Raw genomic sequence first — 21181 nt, 5'->3', positions numbered from 1 at the left:
TTGCCCTCTTGCTCTGAGCAGAGGCTCGGGGGCTCTTCCCATAACTAGGTCGAAGACCAGCAACCCGAGCTCGCACTCGGGGGCTCGGCAAAACGCAATAAAGGGCATCGAGCCCGTTACGGTCCAGGGGTTCAAAGGTTGGGCCCTCGAGGGTCTCAACAGCCACCCTAGGACAACAGAGTCAGGGATGACTACGAGCGAGCCCGTACATGGCCAAGGCCCGAGCAAGCGATCGCTCGGGATGCCCTATGTTGTGTTCGAGACCAGGGGGGAGGTCTCTGAATGGGATCCCACCGAAGGGAGGCATCGAGCCCCTGGGGCCAATCGAACAGCCTTGGGACCCACTAGAGAAGCCCTCTAGTACTTTTGGAGTGCGTCTCTAGACCATCAGTTGACCCCTATTGAATGGGGCATGGGCCTCCACTCAGACTTACCCGATAACAGCTCACCGGAGGTGTCACTGCTCACGCCCACTAAGGGTAGCCTGGCATACTCTACCCCTCCTTCCGAACAAAAATGATGCGTGAGGGTCACACAAAAAAGATAGGGAAACTCTTGACCGCCCTCTCGCTCCGTGCAGAGGCTCGGGGGCTCTTTCTGCAACCAAGTCGAGACCCAGCGACCCAAACTCGCACTCAAGGGCTCAGCAAACAACCCCTCTTTCCGAACAAAAAGGATGCGCGAGGGTCGCACAAAAAAGATAGGGAAGCTCCTGATCGCCCTCTTGCTCCGAGTAGAGGCTTGGGGGCTCTTCCTGCAACTAGGTCAAAGACCAGCAACCCGATCTCGCACTCGGGGGCTTGGCAAAATACGATAAAGGGCATCGAGCTTGTTACGGTCTAGGGGTTCGAAGGCTGGGCCTCCGAGGGTCTCGATAGCCGCCCCAGGACAACAGAGTCAGAGATGACTATGGGCGAGCCCGTACATGGCTGAGGCCCGAGTAAGCGATCGCTCGAGATGCCCTAAGTCGTATCTGAGACCAGCAGGGAGGTCTCTGAATGGGATCCCACCGAAGGGAGGCATCGAGCCCCCGGGGCTAATTGAACGGCCCTAGGACCCACTAGAGAAGCTCTCTGGTACTTTTGGAGTGCGTCTCTGGACCACCAGCCGACCCCTATCGAATGGGGCATGGGCCTCCACTCGGACTACCCGATAACAGCTCACCAAAGGTGTCACTGCTCGTACCCACCGAGGGTAGCCTGGCATACTCCACCCCTCCTTCTGAATGAAAAGGATGCATGAGGGCCGCACAAAAAAGATAGGAGAACTCCTGATCGCCCTCTTGCTCCGCGCAGAGGCTCGGGGGCCCTTCCTGCAACCAAACCGAGACCCAGCGACCCGAACTCGCACTCGTGGGCTCGACAAACGTGATTAAACCCCTCGCTCAAACACGTGAAAAGCCCCTGGAGGAATAAATCCATTCCTCTAGGGCCTCGGGGGCTACACCCAGCAGGTGCACTCGCGCACACCCACCGAGGCCTCGAGTACGAAACACCATCCTACCAGGAGCTGCCGCGAGCCAAGTCTTGTCAAAACCTTGGGAAGAGCGCTCACACTCTCCCCAAGGCTCGAGGGCTATTGTCGAGTACCATAAAAAGGGGCTGCTAAGCAAAAACCAAAAAAATCGCTTAGACCCTGTAAAAATCAAAGCCAAGAGACAACTACTGGCTAACCTCCACCTTGTCCGAGGCTACCGATTCTCTGCCTCGCACGTAAGGCCTCGGACGGGGTACCGATTCTCCGTCTCGCTTGAGGTCTCGCACGTAAGGCCTCGGACGGGGTACCAATTCTCCGTCTCGCTCGAGGCCCCGCATGTAAAGCCTCGGACAAGGTGCCGATTCTCCGCCTCGCTTGAGGCTGGCTCGACGATAGCCCCATCGCCTCCGCCTCGACCGATTTCCCTAACAGAACGTCACATCCAACTAACGCGACCAACCACTCCCGCGACGTCAGCCAGACGATGGCTCGACACAGCGGAGTGACCAATGAGAAGGGAGTCGCATCAACACCATGCCGTCCGAGACAGGACGGGGCAGGGGTTACTGGCCGCTATGCTCGGCACTGTGCCCATGACTGACGCCCGTACTGCACTGTGCTACCTAACCCATGCTCCGAGGACAGCGCAGCGTGGGGAGTCAAGTCTAGGTACCTGTAGCCTCAGAATCAGTGTACAGGACCAACTACTCCCTCCGAGCCTCGGTAATCCGCTTCAGGGTCTCGGTAGCCTCGGGATTCACGCCTGCCGAGCCCCCACGATAGTTTAGCCTCTGCACCGACTGAGCCTCAGCTCTCTACGCTATCGCCATACAGCGACCGGCACATCGTCCGCCATGCCTTGCATCAAGCTATCACTGGAGCTCCCACGTCGCACAGGATCAGGCGTGACCGGCGCATCGCTCCAGTGCATCAAGGACAAGACCGCTCCGTCGACCATGCCGCCACAGTAACAAGCCGCAGGGCTAGGCATATCACCTCCGCTCACGAACCACCGCGTAGCAAACATGTGTATCACCCCTGACCCCCCTTCAACTATAAAAGGGAGTGACCGGGGCCGTTTCTAGGGAGGAGGACAGACGAGCACATGAGCTCACGAGCGCAAACACTCACGAAACTCAGACACCCACACGCACAGACGAACTCACGAGATAGACGAACACGGACACACACATTCACTTCCTCACCGTAAGAGATCAACATCTCAAGCAACCCACATCGCTCCACGCAGAGACCTGGGACTAGCTCCCTCACTCGTCCAGCTTGTAAACCCCTACTACAAGCACCTCGGTGCAAGGAATACAAGATCGATCTCGCAGACTGGACGTAGGGCACCTATTGCCTGAACTAGTATAAACCTTGTGTCTCTTTGCATCATCATCCGGGATTAGGGGCACGCAGTACATTTTTCACTAGTTGGTTGAGGGCTCGCCGGTCCAAAACACCGACAATATTCTTAATCTCTATCAATAGACCTAGACTCGTGTAAAACTCTTATAACCGATCAATTCAAGTTGTTGCACCTGTGACATTATGAGTTTTCTAAAGACACCATATGATAGAAGAAAATCATACCTGAAGTAACTTGAGACCGGAGTCTATGACAAAATAAGGTAAAGCATCAACTCTAAGACCAATAATATTTATTGTCTTTCGATCTTCCAAATGAGCAACATCATCAATCGCATAGATAATGTAGACCTATAAATTGTTCCAAGGACGAGACATGCGAGTGTAAGAACTAAGGACATGTTTGGTAGAGCTTCTTCACGGCTTCGGCTCCGACTCCTCTGGAGAAGCTATGCTAAATGTTTTGCAGCAGGAGCCGTTTTTAGTGGAAAATAGAGGAGCCGAAGCCGTTTTCCTCCAAAACAGCTCTGCCTCCTGCGAAGAAACCTCTCAGGAGGAGCCATGCCAAAAACACCCTAAGAAGCCTTCAAGTGGAAGTTTGGACACAAGGTTGAATCAATAATTTTAACAAAATTTGTTCTGTTCGTTGTGAATCTTTGTAGATTCAGATCAACTTATTAAGGGTTTGTTCGGTTAGGGTGAAATCCATCCGCAATTGTTCCATTTGATAATATGCTATATAAATTAACAAAGCAATCTCGGGTGGAATAAATCCAGGTCATGAATCCCTAAGAAACCAACAGGCCCTAAAGTGTCAACGAATTGATTACCTGCGAGGCTGGAACCTATTTTTGACGCGTTCAGACTGTCTCCGAGAAGAAATTCATATGGACATCAAACTCAATATAGATAGTAAGAGACTCAAAATTAGCCTATAATAAAGTACATATATGGTAGACCTATTTTAAGTTAATTGAGAGACACAACCTAAATATGGGTATCATCTCTTCTGAAAACTTATTTGCAGAAAGAATTCTCTTGTGGATCTTATTGTTGAAGAAGATACCGAATAATTATTAAACTTTTGACTATAGTACTATACAAAGAACGAATGAATCTGATATTTTAGACGTTGCTGTTGGAGATACTCTCACCCCCATTAATCAACTCGTCCACACGCACTTCCGCGCTAAAGCCGAACCACTCCACTCTGGAATGCTCCCTCGCTAACGGTTGCTAGGGGCATTCCCGTCCTTCTGCCGCCCCGCAAACCCCCAAAATTTCAAAATCCCCGCACTCGAGAGCGGACGTCTCCATTGTCCATTCCTCATTCGATCCCCTCCTCGATTCGATCCAGCTTGACGCCGCCCCCAGACGACGAGGACGCGCGCGGAGCCCTAGAACCAAGCCATGCGACGGGACGACGCCGGCGGCGTAACCGGGTTCCACGACTTGTTTGACTCGGTGCGCCGCTCCATCTCCTTCCGGCCCACCGCCGCCGCCGCCGCCGCCGCCGCCGCCCCGGAAGCCCCCGTGGGCCCATTCGGCGCGGGGGCCGGGGGGATCGGCGTGCGGATCAGCTCTTGCCTCCGGAAGTCGCGGGGGATGGGGCTGCTAGGTCTCATCACCAAAAGCCCCTCGCCACCGCGCCGCATGCTGCCGCCGGTGCCCGGCGAGTCGGGCGGCGGCAGCGGAGGAGGGGGTGGGGGCGAAGGCGAAGGCGGAGGCGGAGGTGGAGAGGAGAACCCGCCGATCCGGTGGCGGAAGGGGGAGCTCATCGGGGCCGGTGCGTTCGGGCAGGTCTACCTCGGGATGAACCTGGACTCGGGCGAGCTCCTCGCTGTCAAACAGGTGAGGGGGTTCGGCGCGCGGGATTATTATGAATTTACAGTTTAAAATTTTGGTGGCATTCGGATCAGTGACTTGCTCCTGTGACTCATTGCAGGTTTTGATCGGCAGGAGCAACGCGACACGGGAGAAGGCCCAAGTGAGTAGCATTTTTTTTTACTTTGTCAGGGAATTAGAGTATTGAGGCTTTTGTGAGTTTGTCTGATACGATGTGCCTTTTGTGGCTAGGCTCATATTAAAGAACTCGAAGAAGAAGTGAAGCTGCTCAAGAACCTGTCTCACCCCAACATCGTTGTGAGTGGATGCAATTTTTTGCTTTCGTTAGGTAATTATTAAGTTGTTGTTTGATTTACTCTGTTTGGTCGAAAAGAGGTATCTTGGGACTGTTCGAGAGGAAGATACACTAAACATTTTGCTGGAATTTGTCCCTGGAGGGTCTATTCAGTCACTTTTGGGGAAGCTCGGTTCATTCCCAGAGCCTGTAAGTAATCATCAAACTGTGTAACTTGCAATGCTGGTGAGTTCATAGTGGAAGAGGAACTTATCCATTATATCTGTTGATCAGGTCATTAAGAAATACACTAAGCAAATTTTGCAAGGATTGGAGTATCTGCATAGCAATGCAATAATACATAGAGATATAAAGGTATGAACACTGAAGCCTTAATATATATAATGGCAGATCTTTAGCCTTGCTTGTTCTGTTGCAATGCTTATTCTATTGAACCTGGAAACTTGCCAAATTTCAGGGTGCAAACATTCTTGTTGATAATAAAGGGTGCATCAAACTTGCTGATTTTGGGGCTTCTAAGCAAGTGGCGAAGTTGGTAAGATAAAAATAATATGCTTAGTGAGTCAGTGTGCTCTTAAGGTAGTTGTAATCGAGGGAAGTTAGCAAACTTGGGCAATAAGACTGGGTTAGTCAGAAGAGAAACTTAGAGTCTTCCATCTCATCAATAATGGAAGAGCAAATCCCATGCAAGGCTAGATTAGGGAGTCACCTGTTTTTCCCCTTTGCCAAACTAGTTGCAATTGAGTACAGTAGAGATAGAAACATGTGCTAGGAGGGGAAAAGGTATACCCAGTGCTAAGAGCTCCTGACACGTGAGTTAGGGAAAGACCAGGCAATCATGGAAATCCTAGAATACTGTAGGATGTAACAATCTCATGGAATGGAACCATATGACTGTAGGTCTGTAGCAAGGCCTGCAAAACAAAGTGTGGATGCTCATAACTCTATTCTTGTATTCGTAATGCTAAGGCTCTCCTAGGATTTATCTCTAGCCTGCCCGAACTTGGTTGGGACAAAAGTGCTTCTTGTTGTTATTATCAGTGGGCAGTGGCATTGTTAAATTACTGAAAATAGGCAGTCTAGTCTGTTGCTGATGTGGTCTATTTTCAGAATAGCAAACGATACCCATCTGATCATCATATTTCTACTTGTCTTATCACAACAATCAGCATTTGCCAATACTCATTCTCACTTCTTGTATCATTTCTGTATTAACATGATTTCCTGCTGCATCTTTTCTATTTGAATATATGATGCTACTATGTTTTTTCTTTCTTCAAGATATTCCTAATTTCCTATGTGAATGCACTTACAACAATATGCCATGCTTTGTCAGGCTACTGTGACAGCAGCCAAAACAATGAAAGGCACACCGTATTGGATGGCACCTGAAGTCATTGTTGGGAGTGGGCATAGCTTGTATGTCTAAAACTCTTCCACTACCTTGGTTATCGCTTTTCCGGATTTAAATAAGGCATATTTTTTAGTTTTGCTATAATGATATATCAACAATAATATCTTGTTTAGAATTAAGAATGTTCAGGCCTCACTTATATCTTGGAAACATAATACATTTTCTTAAAGAAAATCGTGGAGCTGATTTGAAAATATGCTACTATTAGTACTGCTTTAAGTTATGTGTAATATGTAGTTTTCCAGGACAGAATAAAAACATTGCCGGTAAGGATTATATATGTTAAATGTCCTCCCTGAACTACACAGATTGTCCCCAGTACGAGTTGAATATCACTTCCAATCAAATTTGCTAAATGACTAGTTATGCGACTTCTGTTGTCCAAATACAGAAAAGTGGCAGGAAACAGCAACAGTATTTATTACTTTAAGATTTATCAATCCTCTACTGTTTTGATTCATTGTTACAGATGTATGACCTTTACCAAGGAAGAAAGTAATGTACTGTAATTTGAAATTGAAAACTACAGAACCATGTTCTTTTTATTAATCTTGTTTGGCACACCCCCTACGAAAAGACGACATGTTCAACAGATAAGTGTCGCGGAAATGCGTATGTTGCGTTGGATTTACGGTCATACAAGAAGGGAGCGTGTTCGGAACGATGATATACGTGATAGATTAGGGGTAGTACCAATTGAAGAAAAGCTTGTCCAACACCGGTTGAGATGGTTTGGACATGTCCAACTGAGACCTCCAGAGGCACCAGTGCGTAGTGGAATCCTAAGCCAGGATAGTAATGTGAAGAGAGGCAGAGGAAGACCGAAGTTGACTTGGGTAGAGGCAATAAAAGGAGACTTGAAAAGATGGAATATACCCAAAGACTTAGCCTTAGATAGGAGTGCTTGGAAGACAGCTATTCACGTGCCTGAACCTTGATTGCTTCTGCTGGGTTTCAACTCTAGCCTACCCCAACTTGTTTGGGACTTAAAGGCTTTGTTGTTGTTGTTGTTGTTGTTTGGCACACCCACCCTTACTATTCCATTCTCTCAGCTCTGCGGATATATGGAGTGTAGGGTGCACAGTCATTGAAATGGCCACCGGCAAACCACCATGGAGTCAGCAGTATCAAGAGGTAAGTTTTATCACATAAACCCTAAGCAAATTCAAGAAAACTCTTATTTCATGCACTAAGAAAATCTTTTCAGGTTGCTCTTCTATTTCATGTTGGAACCACAAAGTCGCATCCACCTATACCTGAACATCTATCGCCAGAAGCCAAAGATTTTCTGCTGAAGTGCCTGCAGAAGTATGCCTATTACTGTTATAACTTTCACTTCACTAATATGTCTTCCAAAAGTATTTGGAAACTTCCTGCAAATGAAAACCCAATTTTCTAATGTTTTGTCTGGTGCCTTGATTCTCTGTTCTTTTAGGGAACCAGAGCTGAGGTCTACTGCACCAGACTTATTAAAGGTATATTTTCACCAATTCTGAATCATAGCAAGTCTATGCTGATTGTGCGTGGTAATTTGGACTTCTTGAAACATTTTTTTGCAGCATCCTTTTGTCACTGGAGAATTGGATGACCTGCAGCCACTCAATCATGCTGCACACAAGGTTTGATATAGCATGTCTGATGTTGCTTCCTGCTCTTTTTCTGGACTTCCATTCACTTTTGTAACTTAATAACTTCATCTAAACAATGACACAGGACTCTTTTAATGAGATTCCTGCAGATGATATGCCAAATGGCTTGTAAGTGAATTCTGTAATTCATGTGCTCACTTGATTCTTCACCATCTATTTCTTTTTTTTTTTTCCATCTATGGCTTTAAGAATTATTTAACTGCTTCCAGGGGTTTGAATCATTCTTCCAACTGGTCCACTATGAACTCCAATAAATCATCAAAAATCAAGCCCTTATGGGAGGGTAGCTGTGATGATGATGACATGTGTGAGTTTGCTGACAAGGATGACTATGCAGCAGTTGGATCTGTAAGAATTTTTCTTCAGCCATTGGCTTTTCAAAGTATTGCTTCCACATTTGTTGTGATGTGCATATGGGGTGGCTTTTTCCACTGCCTTCCTGCATGTTTTTTTTGTTGTAAAAACCACCCCACTGTACAACCGCTAATGTAGTCTTTATTAAAGCTAGATTCTTATAAAAGTACAAACATGACATTTTTAAGAGCTTCCACTATCACAGATGCAAAACTTAAGCATGATCACATTGGTTTTTTGTTGTTTGCAAAATTTCTTCACCGTGCATGATGAGTAAGCACAATCAAAGCACTAGAAAAACTTGACTCCACAACCATGGATCATGGTGGCTCCACGTTGGCCAAAACAAGCAAAATTCGCTACGCACATGTATAGTGGTGTGGTTTTTGCAACAAGTGAACTAGGCAGGTGGCCATTTGCAACAAAATGTCATATGGGGTAGTATCTCAAAATACAAATGGGCTGGTTTTGGGAATTTTCCATAATTTTGCTGTTAATCAAATATGTTACATCCTCGTGTTGACTTCCCACTTTGTCAATTCCAGAGCTATAATCCTATGTCAGAACCATTTGATAACTGGGAAAACAAGTTTGACATAAGCCCAGAGCAAAATTCTCATCAACCAATGGAACTTGGTGAATTGGCCAAACATGCTGAAAGCAGCATAACTGAGAATGATTTTACGTTCCCTGTTGAGGGAAGTTGTGAAGATGATGATGTACTTACGGAGTCAAAAATAAAGGCATTTCTTGAGGAGAAGGTAATTAGTATTTATTAGATTGCACAAATTCAGTTGTTCACTGCTAGTGCTTAAATGCTGTTTGCTGTTTTTCTTGCAGGCTCTTGACCTGAAAAAGCTACAAACACCTTTGTATGAGGAGTTCTACAACACTGTGCATCGAGGGAGTTGTCAGGGAGCTGATCAAACTTCCAAGGGAAAACTCCCAATTAGTCCAAAATTGCCCCCTCGAGGAAAGTCACCTCCAAGTAAGACACGCGGTGGTGCATGCGATACTTTGAATAACACAGCTCCCGAAAGCTGCAACAAGCAATTTCCAAGAAGCAGTGTGGTGGAGAGCAGCCGAATTTTGAGAGAAATTGCTTCTCCTCAACTTAATGAGTCTGTGGACAAAATCCATCTTGATGCCCAAGATAGCCCAAGGTTTGTTTGCTATGCCATACTATGTTTTGGAACTGAGTTTATTCCACAATATCCTGACCAATACTGAAGCACTTGTAGTCTCGTTTATTTTGTGCCAAGGCCTGTGCATGATCTAATTGGAAGTATTTCTGTTAACAGCATCAGCTTCACCGAAAGGCAGAGGAAGTGGAAAGAAGAGTTGGACCAGGAACTTGAGAGGGAGAGAGGTAAACATAAGTTTTCATTATCTATGCACTATTGATAATTCCTCCCCATGCTGATACAAAAAGTTATATATGAATTCTCCTACAGTGATGAGATTAGCAGGCTGTGGCAAAACACCATCTCCAAATAGAGGTTCCAACGTGAAAAAGGAGTGTCATGCTGACCATTGAACAGACAGCGGCATTTATCGTCTCTTTATTTCATCCCACAGAAGACACAACAGCTGATAGTAACTACACAATGCCAGAGATTGGCAGCAACAGCAGTACAGCCTGCAGCGCCTTACCATTGGCGGTATTAGCCAAGCTATGACTGCAGAACCATCTGGTACAAGTGGCAGATTTACGTTGAAGTGGACTGGTACAGAGGGCACTCATCACGCTCGTTTCAGGATCAGTGTTGCTGCTGCCTGGAGGACGTCGTGCAGACAGTTTCCAGGTTTTAAGGCCGCATTTCTCATTCTTTTCGATGCAGTGCTATACGTCCGGCTTCGGTTATATATGGTTTATATTGAGAAAAAAGTGTTGTAAAATTTTTGTGTTTGTAAGCCCAGATTGGTGTGGGGCTTGGTTTTGTATGGAATTTGTTTGTGAAAGTGTGCAATAAGATAGCGATGCTGAGTTACGGGTCATTCTGCATTTCTGCTTGCTGAATGAATCCCAGTTAATATTTGCAATCAAGGCCTTATTCGTTTGAGCTTATTCAGAACTACTTTTTAGCCATGGAACAATATTTTTCTCTCACAACATTTCAGCATAAACATCAGTATAAACTAAATTTCAGTATCAGCGAACAGGGTGCAAATCGTGAATCTTGTGCGCTGTACAGTTACTGTACCGAAGCTGCTGATGTTCCTGTTGCTTATCTCGTTGCTTCGCTCTAGTAGCTGTGTTGAAGGATTGGATCCTTCTATAATTATGTTGTTCATGCTGGTTACGATTTAAGGTCTTGCCTCTCTTTTTTTCATGTCTTCATTGTGGTTTACATAACGTATCCTCTAAAACTACATAGGCGAGTTTGGCCATGAAAAAATGATAATCTTTGGTAACTGGTGTATGAATCATGTATGCTTCCAGATGGTTATTGTGCATGGGAAATGGATGCTCCCACAATACTCAGTTAAATCTGCATGCATCTTCTTGGTGCATTCGTTGGAAAGGGTTTGGAAACCCGTATGGATGGATATAGTCAAAGCGAAGAGGCCAAAGGATCCCCTTCGGTAGTTTGCTGTTTCGCACAGCTCAGTTATAGCATCTCTAGCAACTTATCAATAATTCGTTTCCAATAAAATGGTATTGATAGTTACCGATAGTGTTTTTTTTTAATATTAGGGGAATACTTCGGCACATCACAAATAATCTTTTTCCAATACATGGACCTCAGCTGTCCCAATACGGGCAGATGACACCAGTACACACCATCAAGGGCAACGAACATGGATTAACGCAAAATTACCCGGGGGCTCAGGGACCAAACCGAGAAAACACATAGCCTTGGCCTGGACTAGTCGCGTCGCGTCGATCTCCTCGCACCAACTTCTCAACCTTGCTCCGCGCCTGCCGCCTTTGCCTGCCTTCCCATCTCCTCTTTCCTTCCGCCATGGCCCAGCCCGCCTTCCTCTCCTCCCTCCGCTCCCGCCTCCGCTCCGCGCCGCCGCCGCCGCACCATCGCCTCCAGCCCAGCCGCGGCTACCACGTCGAGCTCGGCGCTCGCGAGAAAGCGGTAAGCGCTTCCCCCCACTCTCTCGCCATCTCCTCCTTGATTCGGTACTTCGATCGCGGGGTCGTGTGGTGGCCTTGTGGGAGAAGGGATTCTCGTCGTAACTCGTGGGTTTGTGGAGTTAGATCGCGCCTCTAGGTCTGATCTGCACTCGCCGTGTTGCGAGCTGCGTCGGCTCGATCTGGGTGGGACGGGTGGGCGTAGGTGCTGTGATTCGGAGCTTTCCTGTAAACGTGGGGTGGGTGCTGGTTATCGTGGGACTGGAGATCGTGTATAGAAGTTGCGGCTGGCCTCTGGCCCAGGATGGCTGACCTCGAGGTGCTTTGCGTTGCTTTGGTTATGGTTGCTAGGGTTGCAATCCCTGCCATTAGTATATGAGGATCGTCCAAATGTGGCCTTTGCTGGACTGAGGCAAGCCATACTACTAGGTAGCAGATGCATCAGATCATGTGGATTAAAGGGGGGTAGTGTCTTGGTGTGCTTATACCTTGTGAATAATTCAGATGGATATGGGGCATAGGTGTTATACTTCATCTCTTGCGTGGTGTTTCCAGTCACTGTAGGCTGTAGCTTCATAAGTGCTGATAATGTCTATCTCAGAATTCTGATGCTGGGAAGTTGACATCTTACTGCCTACAGTGTTCTTTATCATGGTGAAATTCGCATCTCTTTTAAAAGACAGTGAAACCAGTATATACTCCCTTCATTCCAAATTATAAGACCTTTAGCTTTTCTAGATACATTACTTTTGCTATGCACTTAGATATACACTATGTCTAGATACATAGTAAAATTAATGTATCTAGAAAAGCCAAAACGTCTTATAATTTGGGATGGGAGGGAGTACATTTGATGGAGGGTTTCTTTTTTTTGAGAGGCATTTGATGGAGGGTTTCAGTACTTATACCCTGAGTCTTTTGTGAATATCATATTTCTATGTGGATTTTGATCGCGTTCTATGTCTTCATGTATTTGGCTTTTGCAATTATGTTGGAATCAACCATTCAGATACAAGAGTTCTAGATCGAGGTTGTGCAATGTTGTTGTTTCTGCTAGATATTTCATGTTACACCTTGGAATGAGTATTTAGCTTATTATAATACACCATACCGCTGTTTCATTGTCATATTTTTTGTCTGAGTTTCCTTGTTATATGTGTTTTTTTAGTTTTTTACTATCTTGAAGCATGTTATTTCTCATCTTTAGTATTTTAACATTGCATTGCTATTTGGCAGCTTTTGGAGGAGGATGTTGCTTTGAAGAGGTTCAAATCATACAAGAACAGTGTGAAACAGGTCTCCAAGATTGGGAATGCTCTCACTTTTGCTGTTGTACTTGGTATGTCTTTGTAGTTGATTTTGGTTTCAGTTTTTTAAATCTTTGGGGCCTGTACAAAGTTATTGATGCACCATGTGAATTCATGCTGACTGCTTCTCCTAGTGGTGTATACCTGTGTTCTTATTATTTCAGTGATACAAGGATGTAGTTAAAGTTGTGCCTAGTGAATTTTATACCTTTGAAGTAAAAAAAATCTAGCTGGAAGTTAATATTGGTAGGAGATAGTTGTATATTTCTTACTTTACAATTCGATACGCAACTTACTGAATTGAATCTCCAGTATTTTTTATCCTATATATTGAGATTTCCACTACCAACAGATTCGTTTGCTAGTTTCTGATGTTAAGGTTTTTGGTGGGTTGCCATTTGATTTCTTGTCTCTGGTACACGTGATTAGTTACCACCTGGTAGTGGCCAATGTTGTTTCTGGTGGATGACCAATGCTTATCAGTTATCACCCAGTTGCATTTACGAACATTGGGATATAATATATCATAAGGCATATTTTCATTGGGTATCCATATTACTATTAGTTGCCTACCACAGCGGCGCAGTGTGTGGACATTACATCAGGATACTATTTTGCATTTTAGCATTCTGCATGCCCAACACGAGGTTTTGCTATGTTTATTCTTCTAGACTAATTAATTGATAAATTGGTCATAGTACCTGCAGTTACTTCTAGACTGTAAGCAGTAGGTTTCAGCGTTATCCTTTATACACCCTCTATTTTATATAATGGCGTTTGAGATTTTTTTTTAATAAAAAAAATGAATTGTCATAACGCATCTCCTCATCAGAAAGCTGCATGTGAACTATTCTTCTGAAGTGCCTTTTGCATCAGAAGTAGTACTTGGTGGTGGAAAGAGAAGTCCAAAGGGCTATTAAGGAGAATAAAGAATGCTATAGACGCCTGTATCATGACAGGAGTGTGGACAACATAGAGAAGTACAAGGTGGCAAAGAAGACTGCAAAGCGAGCTGTAAGTGTGGCAAATGGTAGAGCGTATGAGGATCTTTATCAACGTTTGAGTACGAATGAAGGAGAGAAGGACATTTATAGAATGGCTAGGGTTCGTGAGAGAAAGACGGGACTTCAACCAAGTTAAGTGCATTAAGGATGAAATGGAGCATCTCTTGGTGAAGGAGGATGAGATCCGACATCGATGGCAAGAGTATTTTGATAAATTGTTCAATGGTGAGAATACGGACACAATCTTTCAGTTGGATGACTCTTTTGATAGCACGAATAGACGCTTTGTGCGGAGAATCCTAGAATCTGAGGTCAGAGGTGTTGAAAAGGATGAAAGGAGGTAAGGCGATGGGACCGGATGGTATCCCAATCGAGGTGTGGAGATGCCTCGGGGACATAGCTATAGTATGGCTAACCAAGCTGTTCAACCATATTTTTCGATCGAACAAGATGTCTGACGAGTGGAGGAGAAGTATATTGGTACTGATATACCAGAATAAAGGAGATATTCAAAGTTGTACTGATTATCGGGGAATTAAGTTGATGAGCCATACTATGAAGCTATGGGAGAGAGTTATCGAGCATCGCTTGAGAGCAATAACGCGGGTCTCTATGAACCAATTTGGTTTCATGTCCGGAAGATCAACCATGGAAGCCATTTTCTTAATAAGACAAGTTATAGAGCGGTATAGGGAGAAGAAGAAGGACCTACACATGGGTTTTATTGACTTGGAGAAGGCTTATGATAAAATACCAAGGAATATTATGTGGTGGACTTTGGACAAACATAAAGTCCCAACGAAGTACGCCGGGCTCATTAAGGACATGTACAACAATGTTGTGACTAGTGTTCGAACAAGTGATGAAGATACGAATGGCTTCCCGATTAGGATAGGACTACATCAAGGGTCAACTTTGAGCACTTATCTGTTTGCCTTAGTGATGGATGAGGTCACAAGGGACATACAAGGTGATATCCCTTGGTGTATGCTTTTCGCGGACGATATAGTGCTAGTTGATGAAAGCCAGATAGGAGTGAATCAGAAACTGGAGTTATGGCGGGAGACTTTGGAGTTTAAAGGTTTTAGACTTAGTAGAACTAAAACTGAGTATATGAGATGTGACTTTGGCACTACTACTCAGGGGAGGAAGATATTAGTTTGGAAGGTCAAGTAGTGCCTAGGAAGGATACCTTTCGATATTTAGGATCAATGCTACAGAGAGACGGGGATATTGATGAAGATGTTAGCCATAGAATCAAAGCAGGTGGATAAAATGGCGCCAAGCATCTGGTGTCCTATGTGATAAAAGGGTACCACATAAGCTAAAAGGCAAGTTTTATAGGACGACGATTAGACCTGCTATGCTGTATGGTGCATAATATTGGCCTACGAAAAGACGACATGTTCAACAGATAAGTGTCACGGAAATATGTACGATGCGTTGGATTTGGGGTCATATAAGAAGGGATCGAATTCGGAACAATGATATACGTGATAGATTAGGGGTAGCACCAATTGAAGAAAAGCTTGTCCAACACCGGTTGAAATGGTTTGGACATACCCAACACTGGTTGAGATGGTTTGTCCAACGGAGACCTCCAGAGGCACCGATGCGTAGTGGAATCCGAAGCCAGGATAGTAACGTGAAGAGAGACAGAGAAAGACCGAAGTTGACTTAGGTAGAGGCAATAAAAGGAGACTTGGAAGGATGGAATATACCCAAAGACTTAGCCTTAGATAGGAGTGCTTGAAAAACAGTTATTCACGTGTCTGAACGCTTCTGTTGGGTTTTAACTCTAGCCTACTTCAACTTATTTGGGCCTTAAAGGCTCTTCTTGTTGTTGTTGTTTATTGTGTTTAACAGATGCTGACTGATGTTTGTGTGACTGCAGCTTGCAGCTACGAGCTTGCTGTGCTGGCGACAAGCACAAAATGAAGGAAAACACAATCATGTGGGGGCACAGTCGTTTCCGGGAAGTGATCCATCAGCATAAACTGGCATTCTATCACTTCGTGTTTTTAGCCTCGTTTGTTGATTAATCGTACCATGTAAAATAGAATAAACTAGGTTACCTTGATTGGCAAATAGCATTTCTATTTTGGCCTAGTTGCAAACAAAGTGTCAGAAGCATTTCATATCGTGATGAATGAGCATTGCCTGCTTTTATTTATCACCTAGGAGTGCGTTCTGCCGCACATCATAAATTTATAACAGACGTGGTTTGTCGAACTGCACACCGAACAAAACTGGGCGGATTTGTGTTCTAGCTCCTTTTGCAGTCTCGGCTGATGTGTGTTCGCCCAAATGCAAGTGTCCAGCTATAGCAGACAGGTTACAGTAGTCCAATGACGCAATCCCAGCCTTCCATTTGGGGATCTGACGGCACAGCCCAATCAACATCTCGGTAAAGGAACGCCCCGAACAGATAAGGAGTGCAAACCGTGTCCGGGGGCCTCGGGGAGGAGCCAAAGCGAGCACGGGCGCTCACCGGCGATGGCGACGAGGGCATGGGTGGCCGCGGCCGCTGCCTTGAACCCTCAACTCCTGCCTCACCGCTCCTGCTCGCCCGCGCAGTCGGTCTCCCACGCGCAGCGCTCGGCGTCGATGGGACTCCGGCTGCGCAGCCGCCGGCAGCGCCCGGGGAAGTTTGTGTGCCGCCGCGCCAAGAACGCGGGGTACGAGGACTACAAGTTCCCGGACCCCATCCCGGAGTTCGCCGAGCAGGTCAGCCTCTCATGCCCTTCCACTTCCTCCAACTGAGTCGGAACCAAGACTTCTGCTGCTGCTGCTGCTATTTTCCCTCATGGCTAACATTCTTTTGTGGGGGCGTTTCAGGAGACGAGCAAGTTCAGAGAGCACATGGCATGGCGGCTGGAGCAGAAGAAAGAGGACTACTTCGGGGACCATGTCGAGGAGATCGTTGACATCTGCACCGAGGCATGTATCCAATTCCTGAATTCCAAATGCATAGTTGGTTTGATTCTTAGAAATGGCGAGAGCTCTTGCTTTATATGAATTGAATTGAGTCAGGAGTTAGAGCTCTTGCTTTATATGAATTGAATTGAGTCAGGAGTTGGAATCACAAATTTTGCTTGCACGAATTAGCATCGAAACGAACGAATGTGTTGGGGAAATTAGTGAGGACCTTAGAGATCTCCTGAGTTAATTGTGGAATGAGGCATGAAAAGTCGGTGTATCGTCTCTGAACTCTGAAGGATGCAAACTGTTTGTCCATGACAGTTCGCAGTTCAGAATTGTATGCATAATATGTTTCTTTTACTTCTGTGCTAGATATTGGCGGTTTAGTGCAGTCCAAAAAGTCTTTGCTTAGGTTCCATCAAACTGTAGAAGACCTTTTGCAGATTACATAGACAGTGAAGCATGCAAATTATATGGTGTTAGGCATGTAAATTCAGGCAACTGTTTGTAAGTTAATGGTTTGCAGCTACGGTATTCATGTGAGAAGAATGAGGCACATTCACCAGTTATTACAACCTAATTTAGATTAAATCATTGAACTGTTTGTGTTCACAATGTTCGTCAATTTTTTTTTTATCTAGGAAACAGAACAACTTCATCTTACTAGATATGATAACACTGCACTTGTACACGAGTTAAAACTATAGCAAAGCACTAACATATGGCTACCCTCACTGCCAGATCTTAGGGACATTCTTGGAGAATGATTACTGTGGACCTGGGACGCTCCTGGTTCACCCATTCCTGGACATGAAGGGTGAGATCAAAGAGAGGGGGCTCCCTGGCGCACCTCAAGCGGCACGGGCAGCAATAGCATGGGCTGAAAAGAACATCGACAAGGATTGGAAGGCCTGGACTGGAGAATACTAGCACTAGTTCTTGTTGGGTGTGCCTGTACCTTTCATCTTTCACCATTTGACTGTAGACTTAAGAGGTGTAGAACTCTAGATAGTCATTCCAAGCTCTTGTGTAACAGAAAATTTTGGTCCCCCTTGTTCTGATGAAGCCGTGGTTTTCCTTTTTTTTTTTCTCTTCTGAAAGTGCATGATTGAAACTTTTCCAGTAACTAGTTGCACACACTATATTTACCAATGTGGCAGGCAGGCCATTTTGCCATTACCACTGTGACCACTCGAAGCCTGTTCGTTTGATCGTAAACGATTGTGGATTATAAGTCAGAACAATATTTTTCTCTCACACCAAACCAGCCAGCAGTAATAATCCACGATCGTTTCAGCCGAAACGAGCCGGCTTTGATCCTTTGCCATCTCACGTTTGCACGCAGGTCACAAGAATCGCAAGCTTGCAGATGGCGCCTGCCACCAATCCAAAATTAAAGTCACTCCTTGTTGCGACGTAAGCACGGGAATCCCCGGTGATGTCTTCCACAGGTCCTTCGCTTAACTCACTCTGGATGCTGCCCCTCGCAGGACCAGGACGGACGGACAGCCGCTGACCGGGTCAACGCCTGTTCAAACTGCAAAAGGGTCGTGTTCACAGTTCACTGGATGGAGATGGGGATGGAGATGGAGATGGAGCCGGAGATTTGAAGACCATGGCGTCCGCTTCAATGTTGGTGCGGTGCCACGGAGGCGGAAGGATGGGTTGGCCGTCCGGCGGCCGGGTCCATGCCATCAAAGGGCCTGGAAGCTGAATGATGATGCGAGGTAGAGGAAGCACCGGGGGCGTCTCTGAAAATGGCCGCCTCCCTGCTCTGCCCTGCCTCTGCCTGACGGATCGGCCGTGCGTTGGCCGGATCGGAGCTTCACGATCCATGGAGTGAGTTATGGCGGGTGGCTATCGTGTTGGGCAGCTCTGGTGCCTGGAGATGGCGTGCCGTGCCGTGGCCTGTGAACAGTTATAAAGACGGTCTCCGATGACCCATACCCATACGTAAACCTAATCTAAAATAGGTCGTGGATGGTACTATATTAGCCTCAATATAATACATATATGGGAGATTCATTTTGGATTACAACAGAGGCACAACTTAAATATAAGTATCCTCTCTCCTGGAGACTCATTTACAGAAAGAATTCTCTTTTGGTCCTGTTGCTGAAAAAAACAAAAAATGGGTATTAAACCCTTTGCCTGTAGTGCTACCCAAATATAAAATGTGTCTTGTATTTTAGGTGACGTTGTCGAAAATAGTCTAATGGCGGCCCGGGCCCGTGTACGTGACGGTAAGATATACGTGCAGACATGGTCCTCCACTTTTCCCTTTTCTATTCTTCGCATCTGTGCCGTGGATAGTCGGTTCTCGGAGATCGACGGCCAGAGTTGGCTGCAATTCATGCCCGGCTACGCGAGATTGATGTTGAATCGTTCTTGGTACGTGGTGGTAGGGCTAGGGCACGTGAATTTATTTGTACAGGCTCCTATGTAACATACTGGCTGGTTCGTTCATTGCAGAGTCATAAATTCGCAAAATCGCAAGCATACCTGAACCCCAACAAGGTACCTCTGTGTCCGTATATTTGGTGACCACTCCGTCCGTTCGTATGGATGTGGATCTACAGTAGCTGTAAATGGGTTGCCTGGTGCACTTTCATTTCATCCTGCATTTCTTTTCGGGCCCTGAGCTCCTGACAAACATTTTGCGAATAATAAGTGAGTAGACTGGCTTGTTTGCTGGTTGGTTTCTGAGCTGATAAGTCTGACTGGTGTTGGTTTGGTGTGAGAGAAAAACACAGTTGACAGACTGATAAGCCGTAGCTGAAACCAACCAGCGAAAGGCTGGACATATTTCTAGGAAGGAATCGGAGGAAAAAGGTGTGAATACTCGTTGGTCCACATCAGTCATACGATTGCACGGGCATACCGCATACATACGCTGATACGCATACATAAGCCCGTGTTGGGGTTAAGCTGATAATAAGTTCACATCAGTCAAGTGTATCTGTTGCTCTGTACATACTGTCATACACTTGAATTACAGCTGAGCTGCTCATATGAAATCCGTGAGGATCGGAGTGAGGAACTGATCGAGGACCCGTGCTGTGTGCTGTGCAGAGGCAGGCCGCAGGCGTTAGTACGTACATGGATCGGAGGCCTTGTGTTCCCATGCTGCTGCCATGTATACGACACGGCGAGCCAGCAAAGCATATCATTCCCCATTTCCCCTCCCTGCGTTGTGAGCTGCGACTGTGTCTTATCCTTCTCTGTTCCTGTTCCTCAGCCCGGGCCGATCGGACGGACGGATGGATATGGATCGGTACAAGTACTGCTCGTCTGCTCCTATGGTACGAGCAGTAGGCCGGCCGTATCGACAAACCCAACAGACGATGGATCAGATCGGATCTCCCCCCCTGGCTCGAGTAGATCTTGACCATCCGTGCTCCAATCATGATCATGGCCGCCGCGCTTCAGCCTGCAGGCGGCAGGCATGCCAACCCTCACCCCTGGCCCCAACAACATGTCACATTCTTGGGAGTCAGGAGAGAAGCCCAATTTCGCTCGTCTGCGAATGCTGTTCCGTGTATGTGACCAGACGACGACCATCGATCAAAGTCGCGAGAGCTAGGCAGCGGTCACGCTCGCGAAAATCAACGTCTGTCTGGAAAGAAAGGATTAACGGCGACAGGAAGATATAATTCACCACCACTGGGTCCCCTGTTATTTATTCCCTTTCGGAACTGTCATTGATCGCGGCGTCACTGGCATGCGGGGCCTTTGGTTGGCAAATTCTCGAGAGAGAGGATGGATGGCACGTGCACATGTATAAGAGGGGGATGACACGGTTCCTTTTACCCATCATTCCCTGCTTATATTATCCGTCGATCGTCAGCGTGTGCGTTTCGGCTTATTCGCTTATATCTGGCTTATAATCAACGGCTTAAACAATATTTTTCTCTCACATCAAACAAGCCATACCAGTAGAGAAACGACTTTTGATCCACTTCGAAATTTGATCCACTTCGAAATTTGACTTTAGTCCCGGTATTTTTCGCGTCCGGGACTAGAGAAACCTTTAGTCCAGGTTGATAGCTCCAACTGGGACTAAAGGTCCCTGTCCAACGGCTACTGTGGCAGGCTTTTGCTGTAGGGGACCTTTAGTCCCGGTTGGACCTACCAACAAGGACTAAAGGTTAACTTTTACTCCCGGTTGGTCCTTTCAACCGGGAGTAAAAGTCTACTCCCGTCTGGAGGCTCCGTCCGGGACTAGAAAGAGACCTTTAGTCCCAGTTGCTGTCTCCAACCAGGACTAAAGATTCCCTCCTACATATCCCTTCTTCCTCCCCAAACCCGAGCCACTTCGAGCTCAGTGTTCTTGCTTCATTGCCGGCCTCTCTTCTTCCTCATTGCCGGTAATCACAAGATTTCTTCAATTCCTCCATCGATTTTTCGGTTCTAAAGGTTACCAACTTTATACTCTCACGTTTTATCAGTAGCATATCTCATT

The 21181-nt window shown here is 46.1% G+C and overlaps 3 protein-coding genes across 3 annotated transcripts; all 3 read left to right on the top strand.

Moving 5' to 3' along the window:
• Positions 1 to 4053: 4053 nt before the first annotated feature.
• On the top strand, positions 4054 to 10487 carry LOC136551732 (mitogen-activated protein kinase kinase kinase 3-like). The gene is made up of 17 exons (XM_066543274.1): positions 4054 to 4695; positions 4790 to 4831; positions 4921 to 4986; positions 5063 to 5173; positions 5258 to 5338; positions 5442 to 5519; positions 6321 to 6403; positions 7451 to 7532; positions 7606 to 7706; positions 7834 to 7873; positions 7958 to 8017; positions 8112 to 8155; positions 8257 to 8395; positions 8947 to 9162; positions 9242 to 9564; positions 9703 to 9770; positions 9856 to 10487. Exons 1-17 carry the CDS (start codon positions 4255 to 4257, stop codon positions 9936 to 9938), a joined length of 2058 nt encoding a protein of 685 aa, XP_066399371.1. The 5' UTR covers positions 4054 to 4254; the 3' UTR covers positions 9939 to 10487.
• Positions 10488 to 11286: 799 nt separating this feature from the next.
• Positions 11287 to 15937, top strand: LOC136549805 (succinate dehydrogenase subunit 7, mitochondrial-like). Its single transcript, XM_066541210.1, has 3 exons — positions 11287 to 11490; positions 12723 to 12825; positions 15692 to 15937. The coding sequence occupies exons 1-3, from the start codon at positions 11368 to 11370 to the stop codon at positions 15733 to 15735; spliced, it is 270 nt and encodes an 89-aa protein (XP_066397307.1). The 5' UTR covers positions 11287 to 11367; the 3' UTR covers positions 15736 to 15937.
• Positions 15938 to 16147: 210 nt separating this feature from the next.
• On the top strand, positions 16148 to 17801 carry LOC136549804 (protein PLASTID REDOX INSENSITIVE 2, chloroplastic-like). The gene is made up of 3 exons (XM_066541209.1): positions 16148 to 16524; positions 16636 to 16737; positions 17461 to 17801. The coding sequence occupies exons 1-3, from the start codon at positions 16294 to 16296 to the stop codon at positions 17647 to 17649; spliced, it is 522 nt and encodes a 173-aa protein (XP_066397306.1). The 5' UTR covers positions 16148 to 16293; the 3' UTR covers positions 17650 to 17801.
• Positions 17802 to 21181: the final 3380 nt, after the last annotated feature.

The sequence above is a fragment of the Miscanthus floridulus genome, chromosome 4, assembly GCF_019320115.1.
Source record: "Miscanthus floridulus cultivar M001 chromosome 4, ASM1932011v1, whole genome shotgun sequence".
In the NCBI taxonomy this organism is placed as follows: Eukaryota; Viridiplantae; Streptophyta; class Magnoliopsida; order Poales; family Poaceae; genus Miscanthus; species Miscanthus floridulus.
This window is presented reverse-complemented; position numbering and strand designations above follow the sequence as displayed.

Bases quoted from the DNA above. Each gene is read 5' to 3' on its own strand.
- LOC136549804 (XM_066541209.1), top strand. From the start codon at position 16,294: ATGGCGACGAGGGCATGGGTGGCCGCGGCCGCTGCCTTGAACCCTCAA. The intron at 16,525-16,635 runs GTCAGCCTCTCA...GGGGCGTTTCAG, and splicing joins TCCCGGAGTTCGCCGAGCAG to GAGACGAGCAAGTTCAGAGA. The intron at 16,738-17,460 runs GCATGTATCCAA...CCTCACTGCCAG, and splicing joins TCGTTGACATCTGCACCGAG to ATCTTAGGGACATTCTTGGA.
- LOC136551732 (XM_066543274.1), top strand. From the start codon at position 4,255: ATGCGACGGGACGACGCCGGCGGCGTAACCGGGTTCCACGACTTGTTT. The intron at 7,874-7,957 runs GTATATTTTCAC...ATTTTTTTGCAG, and splicing joins CTGCACCAGACTTATTAAAG to CATCCTTTTGTCACTGGAGA. The intron at 9,163-9,241 runs GTAATTAGTATT...TTTTTCTTGCAG, and splicing joins AGGCATTTCTTGAGGAGAAG to GCTCTTGACCTGAAAAAGCT.
- LOC136549805 (XM_066541210.1), top strand. From the start codon at position 11,368: ATGGCCCAGCCCGCCTTCCTCTCCTCCCTCCGCTCCCGCCTCCGCTCC. The intron at 11,491-12,722 runs GTAAGCGCTTCC...GCTATTTGGCAG, and splicing joins TCGGCGCTCGCGAGAAAGCG to CTTTTGGAGGAGGATGTTGC. The intron at 12,826-15,691 runs GTATGTCTTTGT...GTGTGACTGCAG, and splicing joins CACTTTTGCTGTTGTACTTG to CTTGCAGCTACGAGCTTGCT.